General features: G+C 39.5%; 1 protein-coding gene across 2 annotated transcripts in view; it reads right to left on the minus strand.

The window, feature by feature from the left end:
- Nucleotides 1-1,229: 1,229 nt before the first annotated feature.
- Nucleotides 1,230-13,199, minus strand: part of LOC122266270 (protein GPR107) — a 22,752-nt gene continuing 10,782 nt past the window's right edge. Inside the window, exons 4-14 of one of the 2 annotated variants that reach the window (XM_043035912.2) lie at nucleotides 12,494-12,626; nucleotides 12,185-12,233; nucleotides 10,995-11,110; nucleotides 10,566-10,679; nucleotides 9,875-10,005; nucleotides 8,910-9,059; nucleotides 8,228-8,345; nucleotides 7,498-7,628; nucleotides 6,937-7,078; nucleotides 6,421-6,572; nucleotides 1,230-4,822 (exon numbers count right to left, since the gene is read on the minus strand). In XM_043035912.2, coding sequence (XP_042891846.1) covers nucleotides 4,666-4,822; nucleotides 6,421-6,572; nucleotides 6,937-7,078; nucleotides 7,498-7,628; nucleotides 8,228-8,345; nucleotides 8,910-9,059; nucleotides 9,875-10,005; nucleotides 10,566-10,679; nucleotides 10,995-11,110; nucleotides 12,185-12,233; nucleotides 12,494-12,626 — 1,393 coding nt within the window. In that variant the 3' untranslated portion in view covers nucleotides 1,230-4,665. Of the gene's footprint in view, nucleotides 4,823-6,420; nucleotides 6,573-6,936; nucleotides 7,079-7,497; nucleotides 7,629-8,227; nucleotides 8,346-8,909; nucleotides 9,060-9,874; nucleotides 10,006-10,565; nucleotides 10,680-10,994; nucleotides 11,114-12,184; nucleotides 12,234-12,493; nucleotides 12,627-13,199 lie in introns of both variants that reach the window. The other variant, XM_043035911.2, reaches the window with a different exon arrangement.

The raw sequence follows: 13,199 nt of genomic DNA on the forward strand, positions 1-13,199 counted from the left end.
CCAGACGCCGTCATAAATAGTGCAGTGTGAAGGGTGCTCCTGGTCGGTGTATTTCATACGGGAAAATTGCGGTATCCATGACAACCAGCTTGTATGTCGCTCTCTCCTGTCGCGCATATTAAGGATAGGTTGTATTAAAGTGTATCGGTGACATATTGCCATTTTTTTTTCTTATTTTAACTCGCAATTTGCCTGATCTCCTTCATGCCCTCTCCTGCTATCGGGACGAAAATTGTGGGATCCAGGGGTCAAATCGCTGTTCAATCTTATATATGAACAGCAGAAGGTGAGAGGAATCCATCGATCCAATCAATATAATGGAGTTGAGCGACGCGGCACTATTCCGAATAAAGACCAAAAATTAAAGAACCTTATATTATTCACAACTTGTCCTGACATTTACTAAAAATTGGCAGAATAATTTGTTTGACGTTAAAGTACAATTACCACTAGAAACTTATAACGTTTATTAGGGAAGCGACTTCGGTGTAAAAAAAATTCCAACTAAACCTTTTTCTTTTCGGAGAGGAAAGAAGTGAAAAAAATAAAAACAAACAAGTACGTAGAAAAATAAACAACCAAAAAGGTATAATATAAGAAGAAAAAAATAAAAAAGAGCCTGGCAGTGCTCAAGATATTTCATTATAAGCGCTTATCATACACCAACCACTTCTCTCAGAATTCTAAAATACATACAATATTTACTCATCACTACAGAATCGATGCAATTTAAATCCAATTCACTCACTAATTAGTTAAATTCTATATCATGACATTTGAATAGGCTAATCTCGCAGCAAAATCAAGGATGTTGCATGGAAAAGATTCTGATTAAAAAAAATAATAATAAAATAAAAAATTCACGATGCGACAGATTATTAAAAATTATCAGTCTGACTTGACTAAATTTCCTTTCTATAGATGGTAATCGTAGTCTCCTTTTATGATTCTGTTTCATAATGGAAACTGAATAATCTCCATGTTTTAACTTAATAAAAATTATACTATGTAAAAATAACTAATACAACATGCAATAATGACTATGATAATTAGTAATTGGTAAAGTATTAACCTTTTATAACAAATTACTTTATTTGAAGAAAGAAAAAAAAAAACAAGATCACAAGAATTTTCAAGTTGAAAAAAAAATCTTTAAAAATCACTGGGAAAAAAAGCTGTATGAAACACACACACAAAAAAAAGTTATCAAGTGTGGTAATAAAAAGACCTTTGCAAGCTTTGTTTCTGTATTGGATAATTTACAAAGGCTTTATTTGAAAGGGAAGAAAAAAAATATAATGTTGCACAAATTGTCTATAGTGCAACAGAGTGTTCTCGACTCGTTATCAGTCAAGATGAACCTATACTACATAAAATATTAGTACGTACTTCGTAAATATGTACCTTCCAGTCACTGGGAGCCAAAGATAAAACTTACCCTGAAAAAATTAGTACATATTAGGACAAACTTCCACTCAAAATGAACCCAAAATTATATGCACAAGAACACCTTGACAATTTTGTACACATGGAGGCGAGAACAGTCGTCTACAGTGTCGAGACTTTCCTTGACATAAAAGCGAAAAAGCTACATTTCATTCGCGATGTACTCGTGTCATGTGAAAAGAAATTCTTATATAATATAATTGGAATGATTTAAAAACTTAAAAAATATAGTGAACCTCCCACTTTGTGATTACCTTTTTTATGAAGTGGTTTCTTATAAACAGTACACATAGCATGGCTTAAAAAAAAAAACATGAATTTGGAAAAAAAATATATATATCTAGAATCGGTCTCATATGAACAGAAAATGTCAAGAAAAAAAATATAAATGTTGCACACCTCGCAAAGTGATATATTTCTTTACAAAGAAAAGAGCTATATACTTATGACTAGCTACAATTTTTTTTTTATTAAACTAAATCTATAAGGAATATCCCTTTTACTAATTTATTTCTATCATTGCTTTTTTTTTTTTTTTTTTTACTTTAGTAATAATCAAAATAAGTCAAACACATTCACAATCGATATTTTTATCTTCTTTTGATTAACTAAAGTGAGAATCAAAATTAGGAATTGCTGTGGAAATAGTCCAATGGTCTCTTTAGTCGGAGTAACAAATTTTAATATATTCATACCATTTATATTTTTGTACATTTAATCTCCTGGCTTTCATGAGGTCTTTGCAAACTATATCCATCACAAACTCCTCTTTAAAAAAAAAATAAAATAAAAATGAAATGGTACTTTTATTTTTCTAAGAATTTGAAGCAACAGTGTGAAAGAAGCACTCCAAAGACTTGCAAAGATCTACGGCGAAAATGCACACAAGAACTCTGTCCCTGGACAACGTTCCACTATTCCGCTAGCCGACAGTTGGCCTGATTTAGTAAGAGCCAAAAGATTGTATCTTGTAAAATCCTCTTGGCCGTCTTCTGACGATACTACTATCCAGCAGATTACAATTTTCTCTTCGACAATTGCTTTAAAAGCACTTAAATTTAAGATGATAATGATCAGAATCACAGTCAATATCATAATCATAACCATCATCATAATCAAGTCATTATATTGCCACTATCAATATTCATTTCACAACAGCAATTTTAGATCAATTTTCCAAGTAGCAGACTTCCTAATGGATGTCCCTAAACCCCCTCACTCACATCCAGGAAATGGAAAGATCTCTCAAAAAATAGATACATGTGGTTAAAAGGAGACTTAAAACCACACTCCCGGTTCGTTGAGATCTACTACGGACTTCAATCCTTTGAATCGTAAAAGAATGTAAAATAATGAAGATCAAAGGAGAGTATGTGAGGAAATTCAGATGAAAAAAGGACTATAAAAAAGTAGGTGAATAGAAAATATGGCAAATCATTACATTCTTTGTTTCCATCTGATTCTAATTACAAAGAAAAATTAATCACAGATCATAATGATGATAAAAAATCACTAGAAAGGAGATTCTCCTTTCAACAGGATGGACTTTCAGCTTTCCTTACATCTAATTTTCTTGTTTTTTCTCACTCAATATTTTTTCTTCTTAAAGAAACAAAATCAAATATTAACCTATATCAATTTGGAAATTTGCAGCAATGCAACTTATGCAATAGTACTAGTAGAGAGATGAGGCTTGCACATTTCCCCCAAAAAAATTCTCGGTTACTCCTTTGGTGGTTAGAAAATCCTGGCCTTTATTTTGTTTGTTTCTTTATTACAAGAGTCTCTACTTATTTAGGTAGATTCCTCTGAAGTGAATGATCCTGTATAGACTGTTTATCCACTATTAAATATTAACTGTAAATCATAATCATGCCTCTGCTGTAAATATCATTATCATATTTAATCATTATCATTTTTCATCAAGGGGAGAAGATACACAATCTCCCAACATCTCTCCTGCACATCATCTAAAAGCAAAATAATAGCTCTGGGAGGGTGTCTTTAAAACATCTTGCATTCACGGTAATCGAGACAGGCTTTCACAAGCTTACGTATAACCCACACGAAACAAGGAATTATTGTCCTATCTATAATCGTAGGAATAGGAAAAAAATAACCAGCTCAACTAAAGAGTACAGAGCAACTGATGGCCATTTTCTTTTATAAATTATTTTATTATTCATATCCAATGTAGAACATCATCTGGCGTATAAGCCCCGACTTACTAGAGGTTGATTCTTTTCTTATTTTCGACTGTGGAAGGACTTAAAAAAAAAAAAAAAATCCCTACCAGACTGACCATAGCATTATGTAATTTTCAAGCACTGTTAGAAACCTCCCAATACGGATGCAAAGAAACAATAGTCCGGGGAAGCACACATGGTGACCTTATTCCCATTCTCGGATTTTGAAAGGCAGACATGCACCTAGCTCTATCAAAGCTATCCTTCTGAGGCAAGCCTGAATACAAAATACAAACAGCAAGATTAAGAGGGGAGGCTTAACTAAAAAGGAAGGATTCAAGTCTCTCTGCAGATGGAGAGGCATTATGAGAATAAATGGGAGGTAGGAGCATATTATGTCCAGGGAAGTTGTGGAATTATCACACCAATTTCAGCACACATTTTGTTCACCAGAAAAGCATCGTGCAATCACTCCACCTTGCTGAATTAAAGAATCAAAGAATTCTCTTTAAAATACATACAATCCATATGCAATATTTATATACCAATCTTGATCAACACTGAAAAAATTGCAATATCAGTCATATAAATTGCATATACATCTGTCCATTCCTTGTCTAGTCTCAAAATTTATCACTACATGAAAACAGAATCGAGATTTTGAAGTTGCACATTCTCCAAAAGTCACCATGTGAATATCTACCCCAGAGACAGACAAATAATGTATACATGTTCTGAAAGCTGGCACAGCATATACATGCATATACATAAATACACAAATACATACAAAGCTATTTGCCCCATTGCATACCCACCATATGCACATACACACAAACACATGTATACAGAAGTGAGTAGATGCTACATAAAAATATCATTTTGAGGGATGTCTAAAATTGCACGGCCGATGATGTCCCCCTTCTCCCCTCCCCCCTCCCCCATGGATCAGTGTGCTCAAGACAAGCAAGAGAAGACCTCAGAGATCTCTAAATTCGCGAGCCCCGGAGCCCGAAAGCCCCGGTCGGAGGGGGAACTAGTCGAAGGCGTGGGACGACTCCTGTGTGTTGAGGAGGTTCACTTCCTCCTCGTCCTCATAGACCTTGACTTCCAAGTGGTCCTTGTTCTTGGACGAATCCTTGTTGTGCTGGTTGACGCGGGTCACACCCTCTGTCAGGCCGGTTGTGGTCAGCCTGTAAGGAAGCAAACAAACAAATAACTTTAGTAATAAAGAGAAATTTGAAGACACAGACACACACACCTACCCACCCCAAAAAAAAAAAAAAAAAAAAAAGTAATAAAGCAATAGTAATAATCCTTGCAATAATCATAATCAACCATTGTGGACAGGTGTCATATATACATGATGCAGGAGCTTTGGCCTGACACCAGGCATAGTGAGGTACATGACATTGGGGGATTTTGGATCACTGTTATTTTATTGTATTATGAGTAATGAGTGAATGATTATGACAATTGCAGTCATAAGTACCATAATTGGCATAATATTAAGCAAAATGGGTTTCACCTAAAATCCAAGACCTGGATGGCACCTTAACCCATTCATGACGTGGACATTCCAGCTTTGCATGTCACAATGCCGGGGCTCTCGAACGCATAGGGGCCTAAATAAGTTAAATAAACGACGCCGTATCTCGTCCCCAGCGAACGGGCCTAGAATGCGCAGTACAGTAGTGTACCACCCGTCACGAGAGGGTTAATATTACAGCAAATACAGTAATTATGACTGCAACTGTCATCATCACTCACTCATTACTCATAATACAATAAAATAACATTGATCCAAAATAGCCCAACGTCATGATGACCGTTGTCAGGCTAAAGCTCCTGTATCAGATATGTCACGAGATCCATGTGCACTGGTTTAATAACAAGAATAATAATAGTAATAATATCATTACCATTATTATCAATAACAATAATAATGATAATAAAGTCATTATCATTATCATGAAGCCATAGCGAACGGGGGACAGATTTGCTTGCCCAGTCTCCAGGATGTGTTTTATTTCAGAGCGAGGCAGCTTCACACAGAATACCTTGACTTTTCCCACTTTCTTTCAACACTGATTGTAAAGCTAGAGCCATTTTTATATTTTAATTTTTGTGTATTTTACTTTATTCAGAGACTAATACCTATAATATCACAGGCTCTTATCAATGCTGCAGTTGACTAAAATTGTAGTATAGGGTCTATATCAGCAACTTTATTTTTTCACTTTTATGTACTGTTATGAATGAATACGAAACATATAACCATCCAAAATGAAGAGGTAGGGAATAGGAAGGAAACTGTGCTTATGTCTGTGAGTGCCACAGTAAAAGGCATCCCTATTGGTACAGGGGCACATTGAAGACATTGGGCATTTCCTCTTATTCTGCCTGTACATACTTCATCTGTGGTATTTTAGAGTACAAGTCAGCAACTTGCTGTGTGCCATTACTCTATAAAGATAGTGCTTGCTAGAGACTGTGGATGGGTGCCATTTAAGGCTCTCTCTCCTGTTGGTGCTAGAAGAAAGTGGTGCCATCTAGGTTTCGGATGTTAGTATTACAGTAATTATAGTAATTACGACTTCAATAGTCATCACTCATTCCTTCTTCATAGCACAATAAAATAGCACAGAGATCCAAAATCCCCGAACGTTATGTACATTAAGTCACTTCAAATCCCACAGCCCAACTGCACAATCCCATGAAAGTGACCCAACCCGACAAAGCAATCCGTGAACATGAAACAAAAAAATCTGATAAGATCCTGTCTCCTTACACTTCGTCCATATCCTCATCATCACTGGTCACCCTAAAGTAAGGGTTATTGTTGGCTGGACGGAATTTGTAGCCCGTCATCACAAAGAACACGTAGGTCGCCATCTCGCGGAACATGTCATCCAGCCACTCGTACTGGAAGGGTACTGTCAACTGTGGGTTTGGAGAGGATAAAAAAAAAAAGGAAAAAAAATAAATTAGTGAATGGCCCTCATTTGGATAGAAAAAAAAGGGGTATATTTTCACGAACAGAAGCATTGGACATCTTAGAGTCTATTACAGAAAAAAAAAGTTAGAACTTGAGTGAACAAATTGATAATATAGTCTACATGGAAAATCAATTAATGTAGATACACAAGGCAGAAAGAGAACAGTAACAAGAACAGAAGAAAAGTGTACAAGAGACAAACCTGCTTTGGGGGGAAGAAGAAGAAGAAGAAGAAGAAGAAGAAGAAGAAGAAGAAGAAAAAAATCATAACGGAACATTAGGGGCATCAGACCTAACCATCCAACTGACCTTCAGTAAACTGACAATTATCCGTGTGAAGTAGATGTAGCAGACAATCATGATATAGAAGTGGTGGAAGAGTTTCAGCTTCTTGAGGTTGATGGCAGCCTTTCCGTCACTCTGCGAGGCCTCCTGCAGATGGCGGATGGACCTGGAAGAGAGGGCAATGAGATGTTGGAAGGGAGAGGTAAGGAGGAAGGAAGGATTGTGTGTGCGTGTATGTGTGCGTGTGAGTGCGTGTGCGTGCGTGTGCGTGCGTGTGTGTGTGTGTGTGTGTGTGTGTGTGTGTGTGTGTGTGTGTGTGTGTGTGTGTGTGTGTGTGTGTGTGTGTGTGTGTGTGTGTGTGTGTGTGTGTGTGTGTGTGTGTGTGTGTGTGTGTGTGTGTGTGTGTGTGTGTGTGTGTGTGTGCTTGTGAGTGTGCGTGTGCGTGAGAGTGTGAGAGTGTGAGAGTGTGTGCATATGCAAGTATATGTGGGTATGGGTGGCTTTGTGCACTCCTATAAGCCACAGTGTGTGTGTATGTGTACACGTGCAGTACACAGGTAAATCAAAGCCCATTATATGACTCACCAGACCACAGGCAGCAGGATGGCTCCACAGCAAAGGAAGTCAAAGCAGAAGAGCAGGTCCACCCACACGGCATGCTCCTGGCTGGCCTCCTCAGTCTCCTCTACGATGATCGTGGCGACATTGGCGATGATCTGCGGGAGAGAAGGCGAGTCATAGAGGTCATGGCTGGTCTCCTTTTTCATCTTCTCTTACTTCTAATTATTTCCAATTTAATTAATTCAAGAGAAAAATTGATAGACAGGGGATGGCAGTTGGAACAGGTCTGCCCTGTTTTACATCGCTAGCAACATATCTACTTATTGTCAAATCCATTATGTTCATCTATCATAATATAGAAAAAAAATCATTTAAGAAACACATAAATGAAAAATATATTTCAATCACAGATAGCAATTGGAATAGAATAATAAAATGCATTTCTCTCAATTCAAGTGGTGGTATTCTACTAGCAAACGAAGAAAAGTTTTTTTTTTTTTTTTTCTTTTCAACAATCCTCAACCATCATTTTCCTAAACCCCCCCCCAAAAAAAACACACATTAACCCTTTCCCGACGGGGCACGCGCTAAGCGAAAACCCCTATGCCGGGCCATTGCAATATTGCATTGGAAACATCACACTGGCATGACGCCCCGGCATCGGGAATTTAGCTGTGTCACACGGGTGTGATGCACTGTCGTCATAGGGTTAATGGAAATAAAGGAAACTGCAAGAATCCCAGAGCCACTCTACCTGGAGGGGGATGATAATCATGAAGATCTTCCTCTCTCTGCTGGAGAGGACGTGCTTGATGAATGCCCAGCCGGAGCCGATGAGGGCCAGCACGGTGAACAGCAGGGCGCCCTTCAGCCTGGGGACGGGAAGGTGAGAAAAAAGTAGCGAGCAGGACGGCGCGAATTGTTTGAGTGAATTGGGGAAGTTCTGTCTTAAAAGGTCACAGATGATCGATTCTTTCCATTCCTTCTTTCTCTTTAGATTTTTATAAAAAAGAGGAAAGAGGCAGAAATCATCACATTTCTCCTTATCTATTTACTTTATTCTTTTTTTTTTTTGTCTAATATCCAGTTATTATGGCTTTCTACTTCATGATACCTGCTATCACAGGAAATAGATATACATGTCAAACCAGTCAGCCATCTCAAACAAAGTGAGGCAAAACACACACAGACTCACACTCACTCTCACACTCACTTTTACACACACACATGCACAGAAATACAAACACAAACACTCTATTTATATATATATATATATATATATATATATATATATATTATATATATATATATATATATATATATATATATATATATATATAAAACCCTTCTATATTTCTCTATCACAACCAAAAACAACACATCCCTAAAAAAAAAAAAAAAACAAGACAAAGAAAGCAACCAAACAAACAACTCACAAGTGCATGATGTAGAACATGACAGCCCAAGCCTCCATGTGGACTCCTCTGGTCTGAATGAAGTGGTAGTTGACGCCGTGGAAGAGCAGGCTGAACGACTTGATGACTACCAGAACGCCCATCAGGTAGTGGATCTTGAAGACGGGATCCCTGCCGAGGCGAGAGAGGATGGTAGAGAGTAGGCGGAGGAAGGGAGGAAGAGAGGGAGTGAGTGAGTGAGTGAGTGAGTGAGGATCGCTGAGGGTGGGCTAGGTAGAGTGGAGACGAATGCGAGGTCAGCATATCATGGAAAAATGCTGGGATCATACACATGTATGGATGTGTGTATGTATGTAAGCATGTGTCCACCCATCCGCCAGTTCATTTGTCTGTCTGTCTCTGTGTGTTTGTTTGTTTGTCTATGTCTATCTGTCTGTCTATGTCTGTCTGTCTCATGTACTAGCTTACTGTTCTCTCAATTATTTATTTATGTATAGAAGACGAGTTGAAAAAAAGAAAAAAAGAAAAAGATCTATTTATCAGGAAAAAATATATATATTAGAAAAAACTATTAGACTCAGTAACATCAAAAATTAAAAACTTTCCTACAAAACACTAAGTCTGCAAATAATAAAAAAAAAAGAGCAAACTAGTTAAGAATACATCCCACAAAAAAACACACACATACACAAAAGAAAGAAAAAAAGAAAGATAAAAACAAAGAAAGACAAAGAAAAAAAAATGCAGAAAGAGTGAAAATAGGAAAAAGAAAGGGAAAGAAAGAAATAAGAAAAAGACAAAAGAAAGGGGAAATAAAGAAAGGGGAAGGAAAAAAGAAAGAGGAAGAAAGAAATAAGAAAGAGGAAGAAAGAAATAAAGAATTTGGAAAGAAAGAAAGAAAAAAAAGAATAAAAGTAGGAGGAGGAGAGACCAAACTCAAAGCCTACATCATTCCCCTTTGCCCCCCACTCTTCCACCAAACTCACTTGCTCTTCTTGAGGAGGAAGAACCAGAAGCAGGCAGAGAGGAAGAAGAGGAGGGCCATCATAAAGTAGAGCGCAGGCAGCGGCATCTCGCCAGCGGACAGGTAGTTGTCGTCGGGATTCACCTCCTCGATCTGAGGGTGTGTGCGTGCGAGTTCGAATGATCGTTTTTTGAAAATTGACGGTCTTGGGCGTTGCAAATGCCCGGTAAATTCGTATGGGTTGAGCCTCTTGAACTAAATTCTGGTTAGTGATAAAGCCTTCAATGATACTTTGAAATACTATACAAGGACTGTGAACTTAGCCAAACTTTTTTTTCTGTCTTTCTTTTTACACTAAATCTTAACATAAATCTTATATCAGGGCTTTGTTATGATGGCTACAGTAAAGACAAAGCTTTCTTAAATTTTGGGGTTTGATGATTATGGAAAAAGAGGTGAATGTGGAGGATTTCAAAAGGATTTCTTCCTACTCCTTTCCCCATGTTAATCAAAAATTATCTTGGCTCACTTTATGCTATAAATTGACTAGAATTAGAGAAATGCAAGGTCCCTCCATGTGTAAAACACGTCCTTTTAATGTGAAGTGGAAATATCACACAAAGCATATTCATTTTTCCATCTAATACCAAAGGAAATGTGGAACAAAATAAACGACAAACTGAACAGCTTAAACAAATGAACACCAAACACACCTGCAGAGCCATGTCAATCGTCGAGTATCCGACACCATGCACGTAGTTCATGCAGTTGTGGAAGTTGAGGTTGTACAGCCCCTCCTCCTTCTCCAGAGCCACGTACACCAGAAACTGTAAAAGGGCGATGATGTTAGGTCAGTCGTTCTATGAATGGCAGTGAGAGAGAAGAGTACTCTGCAGTGCAATCTGGTATTTGGAGGCTCATTTTCCCCTGCCACCCCCATTGCAATGCTTGTCCCTTTACTCTTTTCCCTTTTCAAATCATATTCCAGATAGACAGACACAGACACAGATACAGATACAGATACAGACACAGACACACACACATATATATATATATATATTCCCACCCCCTAAGTTTTGCTCAAATTCTTTTCCGTTTTCCACTTTCCTAAACCTTTTCCTCAAAAATGCTCAACGTCTCACCTTGAAGCTATAGTAGCCACCCTCGTAGGTCATGTTGATCTTAATGTCATTGCACTTCTGGTTGAGGACATCCTGATTGCCCGGCCTCACTGTGCTGATTCCCTCCCTGGCAGGACCTGCTGTGGAAATTCAGGAAGGTGAGACGGTGAGACAACCTTATCACTCGGGGAGGGGAGGGGAGGGGAGGGGAGGGGAGGGGAAGAGAGGGGAAGGGAGGGAAGGGGAAGGGAGGGGAGGGGAGGGGAGGGGAGGGGAGGGGAAGAGAGGGGAGGGGAGGGGAGGGGAGGGGAGGGGAAGGGGGGGAGGAGAGGAGAAGGGATGAGAGGGGATGGGAGGGGAGGATAGGGGGAGGGAATGGGAGGGGAGGGGAGAGGAGGATAGGGGGAGGGAAGGGGAGGGGAGGGGAGAGGAGGATAGGGGGAGGGGAGGGGAGGGGAGGGGAGGGGAGGAGAGGGAACGGGAGTAGAGTAGAGGGGAGGGGAGGGGAGGGGAGTAGAGGGGTGTGGAGGAGAGGAAAGGGAAGGGGAGGAGAGGGGAGGGGGGGGAGGGGAGGGGAGGGGAGGGGGAGGGAAGGGAAGGGAAGGGGAGGGGATGGGAGGGGAGGGGAGGGGAGGGGAGTAGAGTAGAGGGGAGGGGAGTAGAGGGGTGTGGAGGAGAGGAAAGGGAAGGGGAGTAGAGGGGATGGGGGGGAGGGGAGGGGAGGATAGGGGGAGGGAAGGGAAGGGGAGGGGATGGGAGGGGAGGGGAGGGGAGGGGAGGGAAGGGGAGTGGAGGAGAGGGAAGGGGAGTAGAGGGGAGGGGAGGGGAGGGGAGGGGAGAGGGGAAGGAAGGGGAGGGGAGGGAAGGGGAGAGGGGAAGGAAGGGGAGGGGAGGGGAGGGGAGTAGAGGGGAAAGGAGAGGAGAGGAGAGGAGAGGTGAGAAAGGAGAAGAGAAGACATTGCTGAGAGGAATTAACACATGTGTCAGGGCTTTATATTTCATCATGCCAAGGATGCCTGATGAACAATATTATAACAAAAACAATGAATCCAAGAACAGGTGTTTTATCTGTTGTTCTTCCCTGCATTGTATATCTACAATACTGCAATGCTATCTGACAGGGATTCCTACTTTGCTATTTCAAAATTTGGTACTATTTGTGGGGATTTATCTTCTAATGTTGGAGAGCTGGAGGGATCGGAGATACTTACTCTTAGGCTCGCTGTCTGCATCTCTCTTGCTCCTTGGCCAAGTGGCTCGCTGCAAAGACCAGTTCACGGTTGTTAGGATTGCTCAGTATGGACGATTGACGTAAACAAAATTCGAGGAAACACGGTAAGACTTGTATAGGTCAGGCTTGTGTAAATGACGCATGACAATATCAACAAATGATTCACTCTTTATTATCTAACAATATAAATGGTAAAGAGGAGATTGAAACAGTGAAACAGAGCAAAAAGTCGATGAATAAATCAGTAAAAAATGAAACATTTTGTTTTTTGAGAACATCTATGCCTTACCTTCTGCTTGTGTGAGGCAAAGAGATTGGTGTCAGTCAGGCGTAGGTGCTGAAGGGTTTCCGAGTTCTTATGGGCATCCTTGCCCTTCAGCACGTGCAAGAGGGTCATGTCTGCACTGCAGTTCAGGTAGACCCTGCAATCAACAGTTAACTACTTACAAACTAGAATACTGTAGCAATGCCCAAGCCATATTTTCTCAATACCTATTTGTTAAAAGTAATCTGAAATTTTGATATCACTAAGGTTTTATAACAATAAGGTATAACAGTATTATAATAATAATAATAATAATAATAATAATAATAATAATAATAATAACAACAGTAACAATAATAATAATAATAGTAAGAAGTTAATAACATTATAAGAAACTTTCCATTACTACTGCTCTAGATGTCACTAAAATCAAAAGAAAAATCATGCCAACAACCTCAAACCAACTTTTCATATGACAGATACCTTAAAATACGAACATCCTCATCCCTACATATGCAACCGCGCCTATGAACTAAATCTAAACATAAACACTTAGTTGTACAAGTCCCATCTCTCTCTCTCTCTCTCTCTCTCTCTCTCTCTCTCTCTCTCTCTCTCTCTCTCTCTCTCTCTCTCTCTCTCTCACTCACTCACTCACTCACTCACTCACTCACTCACTCACTCACTCACTCACTCACTCACTCACTCACTCACTCACTCACTCACTCAC

The sequence above is a fragment of the Penaeus japonicus genome, unplaced genomic scaffold (genome assembly GCF_977035675.1).
Source record: "Penaeus japonicus unplaced genomic scaffold, GWHDUDI00000001_assembly GWHDUDI00000042, whole genome shotgun sequence".
Lineage (NCBI taxonomy): Eukaryota > Metazoa > Arthropoda > Malacostraca > Decapoda > Penaeidae > Penaeus > Penaeus japonicus.